Source organism: Tyto alba, unplaced genomic scaffold (genome assembly GCF_018691265.1).
Source record: "Tyto alba isolate M040663 unplaced genomic scaffold, T.alba_DEE_v4.0 Super-Scaffold_16, whole genome shotgun sequence".
NCBI classification, from domain to species: domain Eukaryota; kingdom Metazoa; phylum Chordata; class Aves; order Strigiformes; family Tytonidae; genus Tyto; species Tyto alba.
Genome location: NW_024881278.1, coordinates 27645618 through 27670576, shown reverse-complemented (window position 1 = coordinate 27670576; position 24959 = coordinate 27645618). Strand labels below are relative to the sequence as shown.

Here is a 24959-nt window from a genome sequence, read left to right as displayed (position 1 = left end):
AGCTGTGCATGTGGAGGTCTTAAAGGAGAGTATATTTAAAGAGAAATAATAGTTACAGAAGCATTGCTGGCATTGACTTGCTTCTCAAGTTAAGAGACTACAAAAAATACTTGGTAAAAGAAAACAAAAGTTTTATAATTGCTAAATGATTTTTCTGCATGAAGAGTCCAACAGAAGAGAGGTCAGTTGTACAAATGGTTATTTATACTCTGTAGACACACTAAGCACAATGAGTATAAGAATTAATCCTTCATACGTGGAGGAAGGCATTTGTGTAAGCATTAAGAAAAGAGATGCATTTATATTATTAATGAGAATGTGGTAGTGATTACATAGGCACGCAGAAAGTAAGTATTTGTCGCTATCTTAAACACCTTATCGATTTCAGTAAGAGGAAACAAGTAAAAAATATTTTTTATTACTAAACTGTCTAGACTGACTATATAAATTCATCTATTAAAATAAGCCTTTAATCTCAAACTAGAAATTAAAAAGCTGATATTTTAACCTTACTAAGATTATCTTTTTGGCTGGGATTTACCCATACTCAGATTACCACAGATTTAGGCTATGGGAATCAATAAAAAAAATTACACTAACTTGCACCATTACCATTACCAGAATAACACTGCAGAAACTTAAAATATTTAAAGAGAAAGAAAAAGAATATATAATTCTTGTAAAATAATGCTCTATTTTTGAAAATAATTTTTATTTGTCAGTCAAAAGTTAATGTTAATTTGTCAAGGGTAACATATAAAACAAGCTGTAGTTATAGATATGAGCTGCTATTTCCTCTCTCTTACATTACCTTTAATGTGTTTGGCATTCTTGAAAAAAAACAACAGTCCAATTAATTTTTTGTGTCCCAAGGACTACATAGAAGCCAAAACATATCTGAGCACCAGAAGACTGAGTCAAGTCTGAAATAGCAGAATGTAAATCAGAAGTTATATATGAATTCAGCCTCTCTGATGATTCTAGGAAACATCATAGTCTCTAGTGCATTTTTAGATAAATTTTTAAAATTTAATCTTTAAGAATTAGAACAATAACAGACCAACCTAGTCCAAACACTATGGACAAAAACAATAGAAAAAGAAAAAAAGAAAAGCAACAATGAAAATCCCCATGAATACCAGCAAGAGAAATCACTGTATCCCTCATATTTTTTCAGGTTTCCATGTAAAACTTACCAGAATGCTTTCTAAAATAAACACACAGTCTGACAACACTCTGGACATTCTGGGAATTCTTCCAGTATACTGAAGTATTAAACAACGGTAAAATAATAAACTGACAATGTGATACAGATGCAACTTGAAGTTTATCTTCTTAATGAACAGATCTTAGTTAAGAGAACCATTTTTTTTTTTTTCAAGTGTTTTATCAGCTCAAGGATTGTGAAAACAATTGAAACATTCTCCTATGAATTTATACAATGACAAGATTTGCAGATTTACAAAAAACCCCAATGTTACTTTCTATTATTTTCCAGAGATGTTCACAAAATAAACCAAGGAGACAATAAAGAATCACAGGAGGAGCAAAACCAAAAGACAGAGAATAAGAGGAAAAAAAAAAGGAACACTGACTGCACATTTTCTTTTTCCTAACATGTATTAGAAAAGGTAGATCTAGGTGACTCAGAAACAAAGGACAATATAATTCTACGAGACGAATAACCTTTTCCTTCTCATATTCCTGACTCAAACAGTTTTTTATATTTATCTCTATAAATAACTATAAAAATACAATTAAATATATGGAATATATGGAAGTTAAAGCACATAATTGTATAATATAGGGCTGTAAAAGCTTTAAGAAATTCTTATAGAGCATCTACAGTTACAACTCCAACACATTCTAGTCAAAGCATCATGCACAGGCTTCAGTCATCCTCCTATTAAAAGAGGCAGAATGAGGAAACCCTTTTTGTAAGTAAAGGAGAACCAAAAAGGCTTTTGGTTTTCATTCAGTTACCTTCAAGAGACGGATAATACCATTCTCTTTAGCAATAATACTATCTTCTGAAATAGTCACCTAATCTTAGTTCTCTACCAGAGGAATGCATATTAAACAGTTTTCCTCCAACCAAAGACTGTTGCAAGAATGTACGTCAGCAAGAATCAAAACAGAAGAACACATAAAACAGCCCATCACTGAACAAAGTTGGGCCTAGATGTTCAAGGGGAACAAGAAATCCATAGTGATCAAGAAATCCAGAGAACTCTGTGGCAAATCTTGCTTTAGTTGCATACTTAGAGGCATGCATATGCAGCAGGGCAAAGGTAATATGAAAATATGAGGTAAAATAACAATGTACTTTCTCTTAAGGACTTTTTTCATTTCAGTCATGTTAGAATAACTAAAAAAGCATAGGAAAAAAAAGTACTTTTTGTCAGTTGTTGAGGCTTAGCCCTGAGACCATATACCTAGTCCTCTCTCAGATAGTCAATACCTTCTATTTCCTGGAAAAGTTGCTAACTACATTTTCCTTTCAAAAAGACCTGAGAAATCAATCCTTACATTTATTGATGACCAGCTTCTTCTATTATGCCAAGGATAATGGTTAATATCTTTATACACTCTCAAAACACAAATTAGGAAGTAAAGCTGCCCAAAGAAGGGAGTTTTGAAAATGAGCTTGCAAAAGAAATAAGCATGCTTGGCACAGAACACATAACATATTTGAAAAATTTCAGAGTTTGTGAGTGACCTTTTCTTCTCCCAAAACATTCCAGGCTGGACATTAATTCCCCCACTACACCTATTACCAAAAGTCAATGGGAAAATAATTTAGCAAAATCAAAGATGTTCATATATGTTGGTTCTATGACATAGCTGAGAGTACCAAGGTAAATCATAAACTAGAGGGGAAGAAAAAAGCCCAACACAATTCTTTTAAAACTTATGATGAAAACCAGATAGGATCAAGCAGAAATAAATAAAGCAATCAAGAAACATACACACCCCCACTCCCATAGTATTTATGAACACTGTTGCTTGCAGTATAAGATTGCTTTTTCTTTCTTAACTTTATTTATAAATACTACACTACAGGATTTTATTGTCCTCATATGAGATATGGACTGCAGAAGAAATAAGTTCCTGTTTTGGTTCCTGTTTGGTTTCCTTATTATTAATTTAAAAATAAGCTTATTACAAGCCCTTTGTAAGACATCCATCAGTAGGAAAAGAATAATCCCCCAACTAAAATTAATCAATCCAAAGACCTAGTAATGAAATAACAACAAAAAGCCTAGTAACAGATATGTCTCACTCACTGGAGCAGAAACCTGAATAAAGAGGTGGTGGTCTCTATGCTATCATCTGAAGATCAACACCAGGAATTTGATTTCATGCTGGAGAGACCTTTATAAAAAATACTTAGCCTTCAGTCTTCTCACTGCTCAATTTACAAGTTGAAGTGAATTCAGCTTGATGGGAAAAAGCAATGATGGAAACTGTTTAATTAACTGAAATTAAATGGAAACCTAATTATGGGGTTAGCTACAAACACAGAATTGAAAATTACCTAATTCCTTACAAGTCACACTTAATTGCTTCAGTGGAAATACTCAGCATGTAGCTTTATTTCAGAATTTGATACTCTTTTAATCTAAAATGGTAATTTTAAGTTATTTAACTGTGAGGGGTTTTTGTTGTACTGGTGAATTACATCAGAAAATGCTATATTAATCCGCAATAGAAGTACCTAGCCACAAGACATTTGCACTGAAATTACTAAACTAATAATCAAAAAACCCTTAATGTATATTTTATAAGTGCTAACATCTCCATTTCCATATAGAAACAAATTTTAAAATAATAGCCTTTTATTTGTTGGAGTTAATAACATTAGCAAGCTAGCTGCTGCATTTGTCATTAGTTTTAGCTTACTAAGGTTCTCAATAATGTTTCCATGCAGAATTTGTGCTAATCGAATTTGGAACATGGTAATCATAGCTAATTTCACATGATAGGAAAAAAACATTAAAAACAGTGTCAGATGAAGATGTCTCTTCTAACTTCTGGAGATCAAAAATGAAATTTTTTTTTTTCCCTTTTATGTTATCTAAAGGAAGTTATAGACCATTAAACATTTATTATTTAATCTTACTACAGCAGATGAAGCCTAAAAAGGTATTTTTCATATGTCTCCTTTCTTTTAGGACTACAAGTTTCTGCCCCAGGAACAGCAGGCCTAACTTCCACTAATAAGAGCAAGGGTGTGCTGAAGCCTACTGCCAGAACCCTGCTGTATCATGAAGAATAGTTTTCCCAACAGAAATTCCCTGAAGGAGGAAGAATATGAAAGTATCAAACAAAACCCCATTTTCTGTGAAAAAGAGCACTAAACAAAGAATGGCATTTTCTTCCTCAGTACTCATCAGAAAAAAAAAAAAAAAAAAAAGGAAAACAGGAAACATGAGTAAAAAATTCCACACACAAAATAATATGCCAAAAGAAGAGTATCACATCATTTATGAGATTAATTTAAAACTTATTTTGATAGTGGTCTTATACATATTAACACAGTACAAAAGGGAAGTATTACAGTGCTGATCCAGGTGAGTTTGAATTACAATATCAGACTGAAAGCACAAGCTGTGTCAAGCACAAGTCTGTTCTTACACTGATGCTGGGAAGAAAACTCGCAGTAAAAGTCATAAACAGTTGGGATGGAAACGTGTTAAACTAACAGTGCTCTCTGGTTAGTGACTATGAACCAGTCCCAAATTCTTAGTCTAGCATTTCCCTCTTTATAGTTTTCTTCACAAGTACTGTAAACACATTGTACTGCAGCTCACAGACAGCTTTTACATTATCAACGTTATTTCTCTTCTGTTACTTTCCACCCTTCAGGAATTCTTTTTTTAATGAAGCCTGCTTACCATGGAGACCACACATCAATCACAAAAGCTTTCTATCCACATTACTTTAGATTCCATGCAATTTTTCTGATATTCCAACTCCAGATTGATTAGATGAGCACTGTGCTACTTCAGTTTTGCCCGTTCAATAAATAACAGACTTCTAAAAAATATTTAAAAAAAAAATCCACTTCTGAATCAGTCCTATGTTTGCATGAACCAGGATGCAAATTACACAGCTGAAATGCATCAGAAAAGCACCCCTAGCCAACTGAGAGTATGTTTTTAAAGTTTAGAGCTCTCAATAGCATGCAGGATGCATGCTCTCAAAACACAGATTTGGAAGGACTCATTTTGACCTTGCTTTATGTGCCATGATTCATTTCTGGGAGAGCTTGCCTTTTAACCCCTGATCACTGTCACTGTACATTATGTATCAAAATTAAGTTCACTTAAAGAACAATTAATTTTGTGTGTCAGCTTTGAACTCTGTAACAAGCAAAATGGAAATTCGAGTTTATGAAAAATAGACTGCAAACAAAGAAGCTACTGAAGCACTTGAGGTAATTGGAGAGGTTGCTTCAATTAAAGTAGTTTGCCAACCTACTTTTGCAATAGCTTTCCTATTGGTAACATACTCCACAGCAATTTTTTTCTTTATATATTAATTTTGAAAATTATCTTTAAGTTTAATAATGATCTCTACATTATTAAAAAAAACTAACCCCACATCTCCATATATTTTATGAATCTATTTAGCTACAAGTGCATGAAAGTTGAAGTGGAATTGCCATTATATTTACCAAGAGAGAACCACATAAATCAGCCTCAAGTGTGCACCAGTATGGTAATACCATGGAGATTCTAAGCAGCAAATTTTACCAATAATGCTATGGACGACAGGAGAAAAAAGGGACGGTATTTCCAGGCATTGTTGGTAATGGCATGACAAAGAAGATAGAGTACATAGAATATATTTGAGCTTCCCTGAGAAGAACTGTAATTCATGACTGATGGGTAGTGGATATGCAATTGCCTAACAAATAATCAACATATATAGAGGATAATGCTGGGTTCTGTATCCCAAAATAACTGCTTTACTTCTAACTTAACAGAAGTGAGTTAACTCCTGGTGAAATAATAGTAATTAAGGTAACTAAATAGTGGAACTGGTTACCTAAGCTTTTGTACAATTCCTTCAGCAGATATTTGTAAGAATAGTTTTATTAACATAGCCCTGGAAGAGGCTGCATTGATTAGGTGCAGTCTTAGAGCAGGGAAGTAAGAACCATAAGCCCTTCAGTGTCTTCTGTTTCTACAGTTGGGAAGACTTTTACACTTTTTCATTTTAAGTTTCTATACATTGATCTAACAACTGAAAAAAATCTATTACAGAACAATAAAGACAAAGATCCCCTTTCTGCTACCAGTTGCAGCATAATTAAAAAGTCTAAACATAACACAGTTCATACTGAAATGTTTACATGTGTACATATGTGGAAGTCGAGCAATAGTAAAGTTGCATACTCAAATTTGCTGTGAGGTTCAGTTTAATCCTCTAAACTGAAAATGCATTCTAAGCCAGTCTGCAAATAATCGTAATGAATTATGCTAGCAACTGTGTTTAAAGAAACAAGATTAAGGGTGAAACTAAAGTAACTGCTGCAAGTTGTGAAACTTCTAAAGGCTAAATTCTGTGGCACCACTTGCTTTTCAGGAGTCATTCTCAATGGCAAAGTCAGTCAGACAGCTGGAAACTGAACTGACACTTCTGTCAGACATTCCTCCAGCTAGCCCCTACAAAATAATTGTGAGGAAAAAAAAAAAAAGAAAAAAAATCCATGCACAATATTCTTGATGAAGTAAAGTAAAACAGAAGTAGGTCTGCATGAACTCTGATAAAATATGAAGATTTTATTTTATTGCAGCCTTCCTCCCAAATTATGTATTAAAAAACAAACAAACAAAACCAAACAACTTTGGGAGCAATTTTCTAGTATTTTCAATTTCTTGTTTTCATAGTAGTGTATTCAAATACAAAAAAGTCCAGAAATGATCAGACTGTTTCATATAGCCAGGCAATAGAAAATTGAATGAGAATAAGGAAATGTAAACCCTAATACTGATCTTTTAAATCCATGGACATTTCACTTCCTTTGTTTGTATCTCGATTTGTGCACCCATGAAATAGGCAATTATACCAAGTTATCTAGGAGATTGACACAATATTAGATAATGTGAACTATGTATATACTCTAGAAATCATGCACAAATCTAGAATTTTTAATCCAATGACATCATATATATTGGGACTGATCCTGCAAGATGTTAATTTAAACTCCTTAAAAGCCCCAGATAATGAGCTGGAAAGCCTCAGAAACACCATTGGAAATCATCTGAAAGCAAAGTACTACAAACCTAAATTATTCCTGAAAACAAATGCTTCAGATTTTCAGAATTTTACTACTGCTATAATTTGAAGTTCTTAAGGACGATTTTGGAGATTTCTATTATATATTAAAGTTTGGAAAACTTCTGGTCTTCGAGTCAGTATGATGAAGTGAACCCTATGATACTTCCACGAGCAAATATTATGACCTTTAAACTTTCAAGTTACTCTCAAGCCTGCATAAACTGCAATACTCTTAAATGGTGAAAATAAAGCTTGTAAGATTTTAATATATATTTGAATAAAAGGAAGTCATGATATCTCACAAACAAAACAACCCAAAACCAAAAAGCCATAGACATAGTAAAAACTTCTCATATTTAGAATTGGAAAAAGAACATATGAAAATACAGAGCAGAGCAATATGGCCAATGATTTACATGTATAGAGATAAACCAATTTTCATAAATATTGAATGCTGGCTGGTATTTATCGGCTTATTATGAACATGTTTGTTAGACCAAATGGTCTTTCCCAACTTTTAATTCCTAATTGTCTAGTATTGTCAGCAGGGGCCAAGTGCTTACAAAATAACTGATTAACAGAGCTAAAGCACACTCTTCCCTATTGATAGTGAGTAGAAACAAATAGATGTTTGAATATTATGTGTATTTTGTTAACACTATAAGCAACAACTAGAATTTATATGCTGCCTCTTTACATAGCCAGTAGGCTGGCATCCAGACATCACCTACAATCAAGCTGGCATGGAACAGTTGGATTTTTGTTTCAGTTGTATCGAGTTCAGTTACTTGAGGGTAAAAATTCTGAAAATAGGCCTTTTATTTTGTACAGCAATCAAACAGTATCATACACACAGATGAATGATTGCCATTAAACACCTGCACTGCACAGCATAATCCTTTTTTTTTTTTTTTATTAGACATACAGGCAAAGGCATTTTTGCTACCTCCTTATGTTAGGAGATGCTGTTGAATTAGGTGGCTACAACATGGCAAACAGATGTAAACAGATTCTACACAGTTGAAAATCATTTATTGCAATGATGAAATGCACACAGATCTAAATCTTTGTATCTGTAAGACAAGGGGAGATTTGGCATGGACTATGAAAAGACCAAGACTATACAGGGAAAAAAATATCTACATTAATACTATATATACAGATTTTTTCTGAAGAAGAAACATGTCAAGTAGCTTGCTGAATAGATTTCCTTCTTTAACAGAACTTTATAATAACGAACCAAAAGCACATACATAAAGAAATGCTACTCACTGCCAGTTAATATTTGTGGCCATAACAGTCATATTACAATTTTTAGAGCATATCTAAAGTAGCAAGAGAAATCTAAACTTCAGTTTATCAAAATCTGAAAAATATAAATATCTCTGAGGAAAAGGTAGCAAGAACTTGAAATAAAAAGAAAGAACATAGGATAAGCATGAAAACTACTCAAGAAAGTCAAAGAGATTCATACGGATGAACACCAAGGCATTCTTACAGTACAGAGGAGGGGTAGTTTTGAAAAAATTGTGCAAAGTGTCACTTACAGGTTGTTAATTAGATGTAAAAGCTCAGAAGAAAGAGATTTTCAAACAGTATTTGAAGTTCCAAAAAATGCAAACAGGTATTTAGCGGTACTTTCAGAAACTACTAAGCTGACCAAGCATAAAACAAACTTCAGTGAAATTCAAAAAGCTCCTATGATCAGACGCTTTTGAACATATATATTTTGAACTTGACTCTAAGATTTTTTCAAACATCCAAACAATCAAATTCAGCTATGCTCTCTTTTCTCCATACACCTCACTGATATGAGTTATACTATATTTCATTACCTTTCTTGAAACCATGTTACAATAGATGACTGGTGTATTTTTGAACATTAGGAAACAGCACGTAGTATGTAGACTCTTTTTTTTTTTTTTTTTTTTTCCCCACAGTAAAATAAACTTGCTAATCTTTGAAAACGATTTTAAATTACCTTGTAATGGTTTCACTGTAAAAGGTGATCAGTTTAAATAATATAAGATTTTTTTCTACTTTCAGTGACCTTGGAACAAAATAGAAAGATCAAAGAAAAGTATTTACACTTTAAGCATCCAGCTTTGGTACCTGCATCAGGAATCTGAACTTCCTGTGCTGTCACTAAAGATTTTATAACCTGTAAGAAAAAATGTCCTCTAGAGATTCATTTAATAGCATTCTAAACCAGGCATCTAAACTGGAAGCTAATGTGAAACATTTTAAGACTACTTTATAGTTAAAGTAGCTTATTTTCTCTTGAATATTGCCTACAGAGCTTATGTCAGTCTGCTAACTTCTACACAAATCCACTGTCTGCAAAGCTGTGTTGACATAAGGCAAGGTAATATGCTTCTATTTCTTCCACCTTGCAACTGAAATCGAACACTGACATCAGCAAGAACATTTGCTCTGCTTTGTAAATGAAACCATTTGTTCAACAGCTTAAGGATGAGTAACTATTAAAGCTCTATATTGTACAACAGTGCAATATTGTTAATACCATGATAGCATACAGATGTCACAATGTTGAAACAGAAAAATGAAAGACAGAAGTAATGAGAAATCCAGGACTGGAGTAAGATGAACAATATATGACTGTTAAAGTAAAAAATAGAACTGTCTGTAATAACATATGTATCTGAAAAAAATAAGGTAAAGTTATTAATAAATTAAAGTGCTAAGCCAGTACTTCCGGTCCTGTTCCTAGAGAATTTCAGCTGGCAAAGGCTCTGGAAGCGTGGGTGCTCTGGAACACAGGACCTTGATTTGAAATCCTGACTTACTGGGCACACATTGTAAATTGCTAGTGAGCTCACTTATAACAACAACAACAATAAAATCCCAAATGATTCAAACAAAAAGGACTCTCCCTTTTACTTCTGGCATGATTCTCAAAAAACGAGAAGAAAAAAAAAAAGAAAAAAAAATAATTTAAAGGCCATTTAATTCTATTCTAAATCATAATGCAGAAGCCTGTGAGAGTACAATTTCCTTATATTTTGGGTGTATGATGTTATTTTCTATATTTTTAAAAAATAGTCCAAAGAGTTCTCTTTTTTTTTTTTTTTTTTTTTTTCCTTCCCCTAAAGAAGAAACTAATTCTCCAGCTCAGAGAGATCAGCTCTTTACAGCTGAGGAAGTATATGGCAAGATCCAAAACAAGCAATTCAGATTTTGGAAGCATTTTATGAACTATGTTCTGAACCACTTATGTAGTCTAGCTGAATTTTTTATGCTGTGCTTTTTAAATAAACAAATTGAGAGCAGCAGAATTCATGTATGTTTAACATTTACGAGAATAAAATAATAAAATAAAAAAAATGACATATTAATATAAATGCTCACTATTTAACACAGAGTCCTGAAGTAAGAATTCCAGACAGATGAAGCTTTATTCACAGGACTAATAAATTGTGTTGTATTATAATTTAGCATTCACAAGAAAAGTAAAGTCCATTTGTTTTCCATTTTGTTTTTAACTTAGTGAATGACAATGTGACATTATACTGGTTATGAGGAAAGCCTATTTGACAGATGGTTTCTTCCTTCCACTAAATGAATAATAATAAAATAAAATAATCCCTGAAAACACTTCTTTGATTTAAGTGAGAACACAAAAAAGAAGAATGAACTACAGCTTATTCACATACTAACTTCAAGCATCTAGTAATTTTAACTGCATTGAGTAGCTCACTGATTACATTTGGAATGCCCTGAAAGGAAATAAGTGGAATGATCTCATTATTGTAAGAAATATTTGGCATTTCTTGACTTAGTAAGTCAGGAAGCATACAAAATATAATTTAAAAATAGTATTAATACTTATTTCCAGGGCAATCACTAACACATTTTCTGCAATATATTATTACCATAATCATTTTATTAGACTAAAAAAATATTATTGGATCTATGCATGTAGCACTGGACCCAGTTTCATTTTAGCATCCATCTTCTAATGAAAAGTCCCTGAGATAAAGACTTGTGAAGAGACAACAGAATAAATATATACTTAGTACACTGAGTTTTTTATTGACATGTTTTGTACCTTTGATCATCTGTGTTTAGAATCTGTTTAGAATCAAAGAATAAATTAAAACATTGGCACAGAATGCTTCCAGCAGACTAATTTTTCTCTGACCTCCTATGAAATATGTATGATGAATCAGAATAAGAATTAAAACACATCCATTGTTGATGAGATCATATTTAATAATACTTCTCCTTACTAGTTAAGTACCTTATTTGTAATAAAATGAATAACAGTAAGACTTCTGTTAAAGTTTGAGAACTTTGAAAAGAAATTATGCAAACTTGGATTATTTTTACATATATATATATACACACATACATATGCATGTCGAGATACAGTTTATTTAAGTTTAAACAGAAGATATCCTAACTAAGCAGAGATGTCTAAATACTATTTGAAATCCATAATGACCTTAATTACAATTTCCTCTCTGGTATATTAAAAAAAGCATCAATAAAAAAAAAAAAAATTATTCTGTCTGGAAACCCCTATAGTACCAGCCCCTAAGAATCATTCTTGGGTGTTGACTCCAAATAAACCGCAACACAGTATGCAGTATGTTGCATTATCACCTATACCATGTTTCTTTTTCTCTTCTGTCTGTCATAACAATCTGATCCATATGTCTCCTGATAAGTAATATTATTTAGGTTTCATTACAGATGCAAAACTAGACGCAAATCACAACACAGACATTTTCCAGTAATAGTAAATCATTATTTTATCAGCCCCCACCCAGGTCAATACTTCTGTTTGGACTACACACATGTATATTTATTCTTTAATGTGAACAAACTCCAGATAACAAGTAACTCCAAACTCAGATGGCCCGTCTCAATAAACAGAATTGTCGTAAAGATTTGCTGAGTTAGGCATTGACAGACTCTAACTGGAGACAGACCACTTAGATGCTATCTGTTGGTTTTCATAAATGCTCAGGACATTTATGGACAGGAAGCTCAGACAGATGTAAACCAGCATGGTCACAAATATTATCACCATATGAAAGCGAGCTCAAAATGTATATGTGTTCAAAACCACAGAAAGATATTTTAATTGAAGTAGTGGCTCTTTATGCTATCATTTCATTATAGTCACATTTGGGTTGGCGACATCAGTTGTTTACCTGTGAACACTCTGCTTGAAAGGACATACAAATGCAAAACTCATAAAAACTGACATGTGATGTTTTCCCCCACTTGCACTGCTTAAAAGAAGATTGACTTATCTTTCAACATTCCATTCAACTACAGCATATAGCATTAATAAGCCAGTCTGACTCATGTATATGACAGTTATCCTCCAGCAGTATCTTCTGCTCTCTGCTTGAAACTATACAACTGGTAAAAAATTCTGTATATCCAATTCTTTTTTAAATTTTAAGCCTATATTAAAAATAATGATCTCTGAAGAATGCCATTATATGTCATTTATGACTGACAAGGTTAATAGTTTGAGGTCCTTCTTGTTTAATATTGATCCTCAGGAAAAGTATTGTATCTTTGTATTGAATGGTACAGTCAGCAGTACTTAAGTTTTGTTCTATATTTTAATTGCAGAGCATTTGTTCCAAGAACAAACTTATTTCTGAAACAATGAACACATGTGCTACATGACCCTGAGTAAACACAAATAAATGATAAATTTAAAAAAAAATAAAATTTTGTGTTGTCCTAATATAGCTGAGGTCCTTGAAAGTTATTTCTCCTTCTGTGTCTTAGTACAGGTAAAAATTCATTAAAGTCTCCTCCCTGTTTCTCTCTGGTGGAATGAGATGCAAAATTCCTTGACATGATCTCAGAGGAAACCTTTTCTGACAATGTAATACACTATATATCGTGCTACATAGGTAAAACCAAAAACCATACAACCGATACACTTTTTAGTCACACATTTCTGAAACAAGGCCTCTCAGATGTATGGTATAGTGCAACTGTATGCAGATGGTACATTCCTAGTTTTCCTTTGCATATTCATATCAAAATCTTTCACCAACTGTGAACCCATTTACATTTATAAGACTGTCATTCTCATGGCAAAGTCAGCTAGAAAATCTTAGGAAGGAAGATACATGAGTGTGGCCTAAACCCCACAAATTATTTCCAAAAACGCATTTTCCCTGGACAAACTAAAGAGCAAACAAGACCACAATGGAAAATTAATGTTACAGATTTTTACAATAATGGTAGGAAAGTACACCTTTAAATGAATATATAGATAATTTAAATATATCTGAATAAAGTCACTGAGTCATCTTCTGACAGACTAATTCTGTCAGGGTAAAAAGAAACTAACTAATAAGGGCATTTAATTTTGCATGTAAAGAAAAAGAAAGATACTTCTCTGTTCTTGTTGTTTCTTTAACATTCTCTCTATGGCTTGATTTTGTGGCATCCAGTGCTACCTTGTAATGTTCTTGGTGCATTTGACTGCCATACTTTTGGGCAGAATGATAAATAAATATTAACCCAGTAGGAACTGAGGAGACATTTCTGGTTAGAAGATTATACTGGTAACTGATTATGTTGAAAATGACTCATATTAACAGTGTAAAAGAAATATATACATAATGCTATCTAGCTCCTCATCCTTGATACAGATGTATTTTACTTTCTGAAATAAATAAAACCAAAATAATCGAAACCAAGAATTAATAATTATAACAATCTATATAAGAAACTCAAGGTTCAAGGCAGCAACTTGTCCTCATGTCTCCAGAATATCCTGGATATCGGGAGAAATTGTTAGCACTGGTAGTTTGCTTCTGGACCAGTTTGAAGAGAAATTAAAATAAGACTAAAAATTCTCAGTGCTTCAACTCAGTTACCATTAATATACAAATCAAACAAAATCTCTAGGCAGTTACTACTTTCCTTATACAGATGAAGCAGAGATTAAATAGGTCCATCTTACAGAATCAATTCATTTTTTGAAACTGGGAATCAAATTTAGTTATTGTGAACATTTAGGCCTAAGTAAATATTTCTATATTATACATAGAAAGTTCTTACATGCTCTAGTGATCTATTACAAAAAGCTGTAAGATGTTACAACACTTACGTGAATTAATCATGTATTTTCAATAGCATGCTCAGTAAAAAAATTGACTATTTGGCTTTTAAGACACTGTGTATCAGAAATGCAAGATTTCTCTTGGCCTATGTCAAACTAACACTGCAGCAGGATACTTCTCAGCACAAAGAATATTTCTTGAATTTTACTCAGATCATATATCCAGTTTTGAGAGAGACTGTTTTTTTATTCTGCAGTATTATACAACACTTCTTTTTGCCTGGCATCTGACAGGCATTCCCATCCTTTGCATTTACTTTACTTCACTTCCTCAAAGCTGAGTCTGCAAAAACACAGCCAGCAGCCTCACAGAGGTTTTCATGGAAAACTGCCATTCTAACCTGGCACCTAACTTCACTTTATTATTCATGCAGAGAAGTTTAAAACTCTGAGATAAATTTAAATATTTATGCCAACAAAAAAACTGATGAAAAGTATCACCACAAAAAAAGAAAATGAAAACAATGTAAGCCATTACTGAAGTAGCTCTTCTTGTGAAAGCTCTGATGTTCTTTGTTTGCCAGTCACCAGTGCCAGCTCATCCTTCAACTCCTGGATCTCCTTTTTCAGCTGCATAATCATCTACAAACAGCAAGGCATAAACCAAGCATCACCTACAAATTAATAGCTAGTTTATGATTTTTGCATTAGAAAGCTGAGTTTAGGGAAATATTATACTTTGGTTTTCTCTTTTTTTTTCAACAGCATCTCTTTTTTAAAACAGTCCAAATGCCTTAAATACACCAAGCATTTTTTTTTTCCTTTTCCATTTATAAAAACGAGAAAAGTCTTCCAAACTCAGTAAATTCTATGTGTTAGAAGACATTGCTGTACAGAAAGATTTCAAAAGATTATTTGTAAAAGATAAAAATAATTTGCCATAGGAATAGAAAGAGTTTTTTAAATAATTAGTTTTGCCTGTTAGTAATGAAAACGCATTTAAAATGGAACTGATAACTTTGTTGGCAGAAGGACAACTACACTCCAAGGTGAATTTTTTTTTTAACCTTCCCTTTAGAAACAGAAATTCCAGAACAGTATCTTAGTATTTTAATCTTAACTTTTCTTCTTCTTCATGTAACATTCCACTCTTATTAGAATTATAGCATAGTATAATTGTAGGTTGTATCAGTTGCTAACAACAAATGAATAGTATAAATCAACATAATGAAATTAAATTGCATTAATGAATAATAATGATTGAGAAAGTGACATGGAGAACTGTACTAGATTTAAAAATTCTAACAGCTCATTATTGGAGCCCATACTTTTGGAAAAGATGTCTGTATAAACGCCATATTTTAGAAATCAGTAGCCTCCCAAGGCCAAATTCTACAAAACAGGAACAATATGCAAATCTGTAAGTCTAAAACATGAATGAGCAAGTTCTTGGATACTTTACGATTGATCATTTTAATGATGTATCAGCTCATAATGGCTCAAATGTATCAGGAGTCCAATGATATTTTTAGATGGATGAGTACACTGATTCCATGAGCAAAATATGTTTCCAAGAGAAGAATGTTTTCAAGGAAAAAATAATCATTCTTGATTACATGTACTTTCTAGAAATAAGATTGTTGAAACTAATGACACATTTTCACTGGATGTCAAAATTCCTTCAAACATTTATATTTCTTTTAATTTTTAAATTTAACTATGACTTCCTAAACTTTGAATAAGTATTTTTACTTTTTATTTTTTAATCAAAATATTTGAAACATACATATGGTTATTTCTGTTAAGTCTGGACTTACTGGCAACACATTTGTTACTACAAAGTATGAAAGGATAACTTACAATATTTTATTTAAGAATCTATTAAGGTGGTGAACTGTTAAGTACAGATGTTGCAAGAGTGCTTCAAGGATATTGTAGGCCAAATGTTTAAACCTGATTCTAGGTTGCCTCACTCTGGTGTCATACTCTGACGTAGTCTGTGCCAATTACTGAGTCAATAAAATAAAATTTGGGGCTGGAGTATGAAAGGCAGAAAGCTGAACTGATAGTATCATCCCTGTTCAATGTTCAAATCTTGGCATGATTTACCTCAGTCTGACAACAACAGAAATACCATTTTCAGGATATATGGGTAAATGATTGATTTTCAAGTATTATTAAGCCAAACAAAAATCTCCAGAAGCATAATATTTTCATTTCTATTTTTAAATGAATACCAGAGGAGATTAGATTTATTTCAGGCTCAACAGTTCGGTTTTCAGTTTAAACCAAATCCTTTGGTCATGAGTGAGAGAGGTTCAAAGTGGAGGTGCTTAAAAAGTACAATGGGTACAAGTTCACCTTAGTAAGATAGAGCCTGAAAGTCTCCATTATGAAGAACAGAGGTTACACAACAGTCAGATTCAACTCAGATCTATCAAGAGGTATTATGCACTGCCATTATAAAGCATGTATTCGACTTACAGATGATAAATACTGAAAATAAATGGCAATTGATTTTATGAAAAAAATAGTTCAGCACTTTACTGAATAATCAGGTTGCACCTTGGGGATATACTTTAGGTAGTTAAAATGGGCAACAAATTCCACAATGAGCACAGAGCCAGATAGTCTAGGTACCTGTGTTCACCTGCCTCTTCCACAAGAGGGGATGGTTTTCTAACTCTCATGAGTCCACTTTTGCTTTACTTGCTAAATGATCCTGCAGAGCGAGACCATACCAAACTCAGAGAGTATAGCTCCACAGGATGTAGTAAATGTTCAGGAGCCTGCATCTGTTCCACCTCAATCAAAGGCTCCTGTGGCCATGGAAGAAATGTTTTGCATTATTTTCTACTATAAAGCCTACATAGGAAAGAAAAAAAAAAAAAGGACAGACAGAAATGAAGAAGTTGTTCGGTGCCTACTGGGTTTATTTTTTGGCCACTTTTTTTTTTTTTTTTTTTTTTCCTTTTTTTTATTCTGTGATGCTGTTAATGTTAGAAATTGGAAAGAAAAATAAATAAATAAATAAATAAACACAGCAGAAAATCTGACAAGAATTTCTTATTCTCTTTGAACTTTAAGGACAAGAGAAAATAAAAGCATAATGACTAATAGTAACCAAAATATGCTAATTAGCATCAAGTAACAATGAATGAGATAATCAGCCATCTAATCCCCCAATTTTTAGACAACAAATGCTTGTTATGTTATATAATCTAGCTTTCTGCAGTCTAGTATTCAAGGGGAAAGCCTTTCCTAGCCAGTTCAGAAGTTCATATGAGAACAAAATACATCAAAGTTGTAGTTACAACTCAGTCATGAGAAATTTAGAAATACAGTAATAATTTTTCCCATTAAAAAGAATGATGATGTGATTAGTATATCATAAAACATACAAGACCACTGAAATGAGCATATTTGATTCAGATTTTATGTTTTCTATAAGTGAAAAGATAAGTTTAAATTTATAATTATGTTGTAAAAAAATATGCTTTAAATATTTGCTGTTTATATGTAAATATAATATAATAGCATAGCCTTAACTTATTTTTTATCTGATATCTTTGTCACAGAGACAGAGGGTGTGCTGAAATGCATTCACAGTTCTTTCTTCATTATATCGATATATTCAACTATGGTATGATCAGTGTAACCTCAGTCAAACATTTCTTGTACCAGAAAACATCTTTGATATATAGCATGCAGCCCAGCTGATCCAGTAGCTATCATTATCTGCAATACTATGTTGAATTAATCAAATCTCAATACGTGTTCTTAATATTTACAAAGGAAAAGCATTTTCCATGTAACACAGAAAATTACATTAAGTAAACTAAGAAAGGCCTCTTAATATAGCAGAATTTATTGTTATAGAGGACATCCTCAATCAAATTTGGTTTGTAACAAGCTAGAGGCATATAAAATCTTTCAAAGTGAAGACTAATTAATTACTAGAAAGAATAAATAAAGTACATTTTTGTTATGCACATTAAAAGGAGAAACTTGTTTTCTTTATGCGGCAATGCTTTGTGCTCACCAATGTGGATTATTACCTCTATCCTTCTCTGCACTTCCTAAATCCCCAATCCATTCTGCAGAGCTCTCTGCTGCTCTTTGAGATATGAACATCAGTTTAATGCTTTAGTGTGGAAATTCAATTTATACATCTCATTTACTTGTCTTCCTTTTTTTCCTAATGATAACTTTACAGAGTTCTTTTTTCCTAGCTAAAATGCTCCTCTGACCAGTCTCAAGGAAGGACTGTATCTGTGTGTTTCTTCACTTTTTAATACACAAATTGTTTCAGTGTTGCAGTGTGCCTTCATCAAGTGATTAGTAACCTTAGTAGATTTTTAAAGAGACATCCAAGTATCTGTGACTATGATTTAGAAACTAACACCCTAAAGGCAGAAACACAAAGACAATTCTGAAAGTGACCATTGCTCCTCAGATGCCGTAAGAGCTGAGAGAACCTTTAGAGGTTTCATAAGGGTTCATTTAAGTAGAATTATGTCCAAAACAGTAGTCTAAAATAGTACTTATTTTCTAAAAAAAAAAAATGGAACTTGCATCTAAAAACAATTTAATGGGATGATTCAGTATAAAATCTTCAACATCCATTTGACTGCTACTGGTTATTAAAATTTAACACAAGCAATCTCCTTCCCTCTGCCCCCACACAACTCTCACCAATCTGGGGTCAATTTCTTCATTAAGAACTGCTTCATTCTTAATAAGAGCAACTCGCTGTGCAAATCTGCACGTTGATATAGATTCCTGGAAGAAAAAATATAAACAAAAAGAGAAAAATTAAAAATTTCAGTTAGCTTTGCACCAGGTTAGAACAGAATGCTAATTAAGTCATGAAACTAAGATTCTATATTTTACAGAAATAATCTATCATTTCATATTCCAAAACAACAATATTCCAAGGAAATTAGGTTAGCATATTAATGACAGTGACACATAAAACTGTCAAATCATAGTACATATTTTATTGACCCAGTCAATCTCCTGATCAACTGTGTTTCAAATGAGTCCCCAGCTGGCACTAAAGGATAAGAAAGCCATACTACCCAGAAGGTAAAAACTTTTGAATTATGAGAAAATTAACTAAATCAATTTTTTTTTTTTTTTTTTTGTGAAAATGGGACTAGAGAAGTGTATAAAGGGCTGGGAAAAGAGAGGAAGGGAAGAAGAGTGTAAGTCCAGGACAAACGAGAAACAAGCTGGGAGACTTTGAACTAGGAGGCATACAGAAGAACTATGATGCCAGATAAAAAACCTGTCAGATGAGCTAAGATGGGGTGCAGGAGGAAAAGAAGGCAGAAAAAAGAAACGATGATATAAGACTGAGTTTGTGGAGGAAACTATGTGGCAACTAGTGCATGCTCCCATCTAGAGCATAGAATGAAATCGAGGATCCCAAAGTATTGTTCCCTTCTTTGAGACCAGCTGATACCTGCCAGACCCTGCTAGACAACCTAGCTATCTAATGCATAAAACCTGGGAATTGTTCTCTGTTAGATCGAAGAGTAAAACATCACGCAGTAGTCTTAGAAGTTCCAATGTGTTTGATAATCTGTATCAGAAAATTTTCTGAAATGTGCCAATCTGCAATTAAAAATGTAAGAATTTACACATAACCCCTACATTAAGAGAACTTTACTACTGTACAGACTTATATTTCAGAATCAAAGTAATTCTGCAGTTTTCAGTTCTTCAACATATGAAAATACCAATTTAAATATGTAATCGTATACTCCTTTTTCACAGGACTTCTGTCTCTTTCAGTGCTTGGAGGGGTGGTATCTGAACTAAGGTTACATGATAAAAGATCCTACTGTTGCTAAAGACATAATAAATACACACAGAATCAAAGAAGGGTTTTAAAGGAAAGGAAAGATCTGCACCCGGTCTTAGCTGCCTCCTAGGTTTGCCTCTGCTGTACAGTTCCTGTGTTACGATGATCAGCTAATGTGACTTTAATTAAATTCCATACATATATTAAGTATAAATTTATGTATGGTACACATAAATACATTTCCACCAAACCTCTTCAGTGTGAAGCATATGTCAAATTAATGAGTAGTTAATCAATTCCATCTTCTGTGTTCAATACGTAAGCTTACAATCTATCTATTTATTCTATGCCATCAAAATATTAGTAGCTGTCAGCTTTGATCAACTTCATAATCATTTTTTTCACCATGCTTATCACTACAGTACCTGAGGGATTCACAAAAATGAATCAACTAACCCTCTAGGTATTGCTTTACTGCAAGTGTATGAATGACTACACTTAATAGAAGGGAAACTGAAGTTAAAACTACAAAAAAAAAATATTTTATTATTATTATATGGTCTTCTGTTCAGAACAGATTCTATTCAACTTCAGTTCCAGCTATAATAATATACCTATAATTCTGAATCAACATCTTCTTTCAAACACTCCACAAAACTAGCACAAAAAGTGTGATGTAGGTGATGTGAGAAATTGTACACAAACTCTTTGGTAGAAGTAGAAATATAATCTAGTTCTCTAAAATAATTCATTTGTCCTCTTTGTGAGAATGCCCTTTCTTACTCTGAATTCTCTGCTTCATTGCTTTCATTACAAGAGACAAAGCTATGTCCTTAAGAAAGTTTCTTTTATTATACAACCCCAATTCATACTGGGGGTGTAATTCTGTCTTGGGCTTCCTTTGTGAATGAAATGAATATCTAAGGGAAAAAAATAAATAAACAAGAAAATCAAACGTGACTATTCATAACGACTCACAGAACTCCAAATTAAAACTATGTAGCTATTCTAATTCTGACATTTTTTAATGTTTAGTAATTCACTTAATGTCTTTTATGTTACTCACACATATCAGATTTTGGGTAGCAGAGTAAGGATTTTTTAATTTATTGTTGGGAGAACTGAAGAAGAAAGTCTGTTGTGTAGATGGTATATACTAAAGTAAGAACATGAAAATTGTCAGTAGCTTACTCTGGATAGCTGCTTAGGTTAAATATCCCCAAAATAGAAACCTAGATTGCAATATGGGATACATACACCTGATGAACTGATGTACAAAAGGGTGCCTCTCCCACACAGCCTTAAAAAAAGTTAATTAAAAAACTTGCCCAGTTGCATTTGTAACCAAACATCATGCTTGCATAATTACGTTTGCAAGTCTGAACAATCTGTTTTCATTTAACAGCAAAGTCCATTTTCTAAAGCTTTCCACTTCATTTCAAAAAACAATCTTAGGCTTAATAGTTTTTTGTTTTCTTGCTTATTTGCATTAGAAAGCATTGTCATTATGGAAAATCAGAAAATAAAAAGATTATAAATGGCTTTGAGCAGGGTTCTATGTATTCACATTGCAACATATTTTAGAATAGAATAGAACAGAATAATCTATTTCAGTTGGAAGGTACCTATAATGATCATCTTGTCCAGCTGCCTGATCAATTCAGGGCTTACCCAGTTAAAGCATGTTATTAATGGCATTGCCCAAATGCCTCTTAAACACTGACAGGCTTGTAGCATCAACCACCTCTCTAGGAAGCCTGTCTCAGTGTTTGACAACCTTCTTGGTAAAGAAATGCTTCCTGATGTCCAGTTCAAGCCTCCATTGGTGCAGCTTTAAACCACTCCCACACATCCAAACACTGATATCCCAGGAAGAAGCGCTCAGAACCTCCCCCTTCCCTTCCCCTCCTCAGGAAGTTGTAGAGAGCAATGAGGTTGCTCCTCAGCCTCCTTTTCTCCAAACTGGACAAGCCCCAAGTCCTTAGCCACTCCTCATAGGACTTTCCTTCCAGCTCTTTCACCAGCTTTGTTGCCCTCTTCTGGACACATTCAAGGACCTTCACATCCTTAAATTATGGGGCCCAGAACTGCACACAGTGCTCCAGGTGAGGCCACACTAATGCTGAATACAGCAGGATATTCACCTTTTTTGGCCGGCTGGTTATGCTGTGTTTGCAGCCCAGGATGGGGTTTGCCCTCTTGGCTGCAGGGGCTCACTGCTGGCTCGGACTGAGCCTGCTGTCACCAGCACCCCCAGATCCCTTTCTGCAGGGCTGCTCTCCAGCCACACCTCTCCCAGTTTATATTATGCCCAGTATTACTCCATCCTAGGTGCAGAATCCAGCATTTTGACTTGTTAAATTTCATCCCACTAATCATAGCCCAATGCACCAATCTACCTAGATCCCTCTACAAGGCCTCTTGTCTCTCAAGAGAGTCAACAACACCTCCTAGTTTGGTATCATCAGCAAACTTGCTAATGGTGCATTCAACTCCTGCAGCCAGATCACTGATAAATATATTGAACCGAACTGGCCCTAGAATTGAACCCCGAGGAACACTGCTGGTGACTGGTCACCAGCCAGATGTAGCCCCATTCACTACAGCCCTCCTGGTAAACAAAAAGAAGAAAGCATAACTATATATAAATTCAGTGCAAGAAATTGGTGAAGGAAGATAAAAGTATTTGAAAAATTTCCTCAAATCCGGTATCAACTCACTCAATTCCCTCTCCCCGACAAAGAACTCTCCACATATCTACTATATAAATGCGTTTTCATAAGTCAAAGATTTTTTAATGAGGAAAACCATAAATTCAAGAAAAAACATAAAAATAGTTCATTATTAGGTGCAATTAATTTCCCAACTGCTCCTTGACCTGAGATTACTTAGAGAAAAGCACGTTTCCTAAAGGGTTTGTCTACATCTTACTGCAATTTCCACTGACAAAATTATCTTCTGGAAACAAAGTTAAAATATTTTTTTGTAGGAATACGAATGAAAACATACACACTTGAATTGCAAACTGTAACAAAAGTCAAAAGAACAGGATCTTTAGAGCAGTGAAAACATCTTTGTTGAAAATAGATAGAAATAACATACATCTATGTTTCTTTTGTCTATAGAGAGTGTTGCTATCATGGTAGTCATGCAGTTTCCTCCCAGACTGTCTCTTAGCACTGAGGTCATCATAGAGTTTCGGTAAGGAATATGGGACCGGTTTTTCTCTGCAAGGGCAATTATTACCTGAAACAACAGTAAAAATTGAAAATACTTTTAAATTTACATGTCTATTAATGATTGACACACAAAAAGAACAAAACCAATCTGCTCAGGAACCTAAACTTCTGATACAACAAAACTACGCTTATGCAAACCCACTGGTTTTATTGAAATAATTTCAACTTAAATTTCAGCATGTTTATATGTCTGCAGGAGCTGGACCTGAAAGACCAAGTACATTTAATTTTATCATACCCTAGCTTTACAGCCTCACAGCAACATGGAAACTGAACACAATAAACTCAAACCTACACACTTTCCTAAGACAGAGGAACTTACTGAAAACCTTTCTTATATCTTTTCTCTCATAATAATAAAGTATGGATAGCAGTCAAGTAAAAACTTCCTTAATATTTGCTAAAGCATGCTTTTAAAATTACATATTCCTAAAGCATGTGGTTCATAGAGGGGTCAATACATTTATTTCCGAGAAAATGTCTTGAAAAGTAAAACACAAATAAAATGGTGCATGATTACAGTGAATGGCTGGAAAGAAATAATTCGGTTCAGAATATATATGTCTTGGCCAAAAAGGAAATGGTACACCTACTATTCTCAGTTTCCCTTCTTAGCTGTTTACATTATGGGACTCAATTATTATAAAATAAAAAGCTAGATTACCCCATGATTTGTTGTGATATAAAAGATTTGAATTGTTATCTGGCCAAGCAGTATACTGAAAAACTGTAGCTATATGAGTTGCACAAGCCATCCTAAATTATTAGGAGTTGGTTTTCCTTTAATAAATGTTATACACAAGCATATATTTTGTTTATTCTGCACTTAAGAAAATTGTTATTTCAGAAAATCTAGTAGGAACTTTTTTGTTGGCACTAGTTTCTCTTAACAGTCTTCAGAAAGTTAAAATGCCGTATTACTATAAATCTTACACTGGCAGTGCAGAGAAGGACAAATGCATAATATGAAAATTACTATCTTGTAAAGGAATCTGGAAACCCATTCCTGGATCAAGGTTTTCAAATCTCATATATCACAACTTGTTAGATGGAAATATATCTGATAGTTTATAATATTGCATAGAAACCTCATAGTAGTCTAGCGTATACATCAATAAACACCATCTCAGTCTCTGCCACACAGAGACTACAATCTGAATAGACAAGATTTGAAAAGAACCAGAGGGAAGGTATGTTATTTCCATTAAAAATGGTAACTCTGTTACAGAGAAATTCATTTTTTCTGAACTTCATGCAGGAAGTCTGTAGCCCAGGTAGAATTTGTACCTTCCTGTACTGGCCCTGAAAAGTTATGAGACCAGTTCTCACGTTGCAGAAGCCACTGTACTGTCACATGACAGCCATGTAACACAGAAAATAATGGTTTTAAGTCCCTTCAGTAAAACATCATTTAAATCACTAAATCAATCTTTTCAATCCAATCAAGGAATCTAGAATTGAAAGAGGAGAAATCTGAAGGAAAGTGAAATTTTGTTCTTTCACAAAGCAACAGAGACCACCAGTACAGGATCTGAACCCGCATCTTCTAACAGCC

The 24959-nt window shown here is 33.4% G+C and overlaps 1 protein-coding gene across 3 annotated transcripts in view; it reads right to left on the bottom strand.

Annotated features, from left to right (window-relative positions):
• The window catches only part of KIF6 (kinesin family member 6), a 172698-nt gene that overhangs the window by 96610 nt on the left and 51129 nt on the right, over positions 1 to 24959 (bottom strand). For all 3 annotated transcript variants that reach the window (XM_042789304.1, XM_042789305.1, XM_042789303.1), the window contains exons 8-10: positions 23268 to 23411; positions 19052 to 19138; positions 14895 to 14998 (exon numbers count right to left, since the gene is read on the bottom strand). In XM_042789304.1, the coding sequence (XP_042645238.1) occupies positions 14895 to 14998; positions 19052 to 19138; positions 23268 to 23411 (335 nt within the window). The remainder of the gene's footprint in view (positions 1 to 14894; positions 14999 to 19051; positions 19139 to 23267; positions 23412 to 24959) is intronic.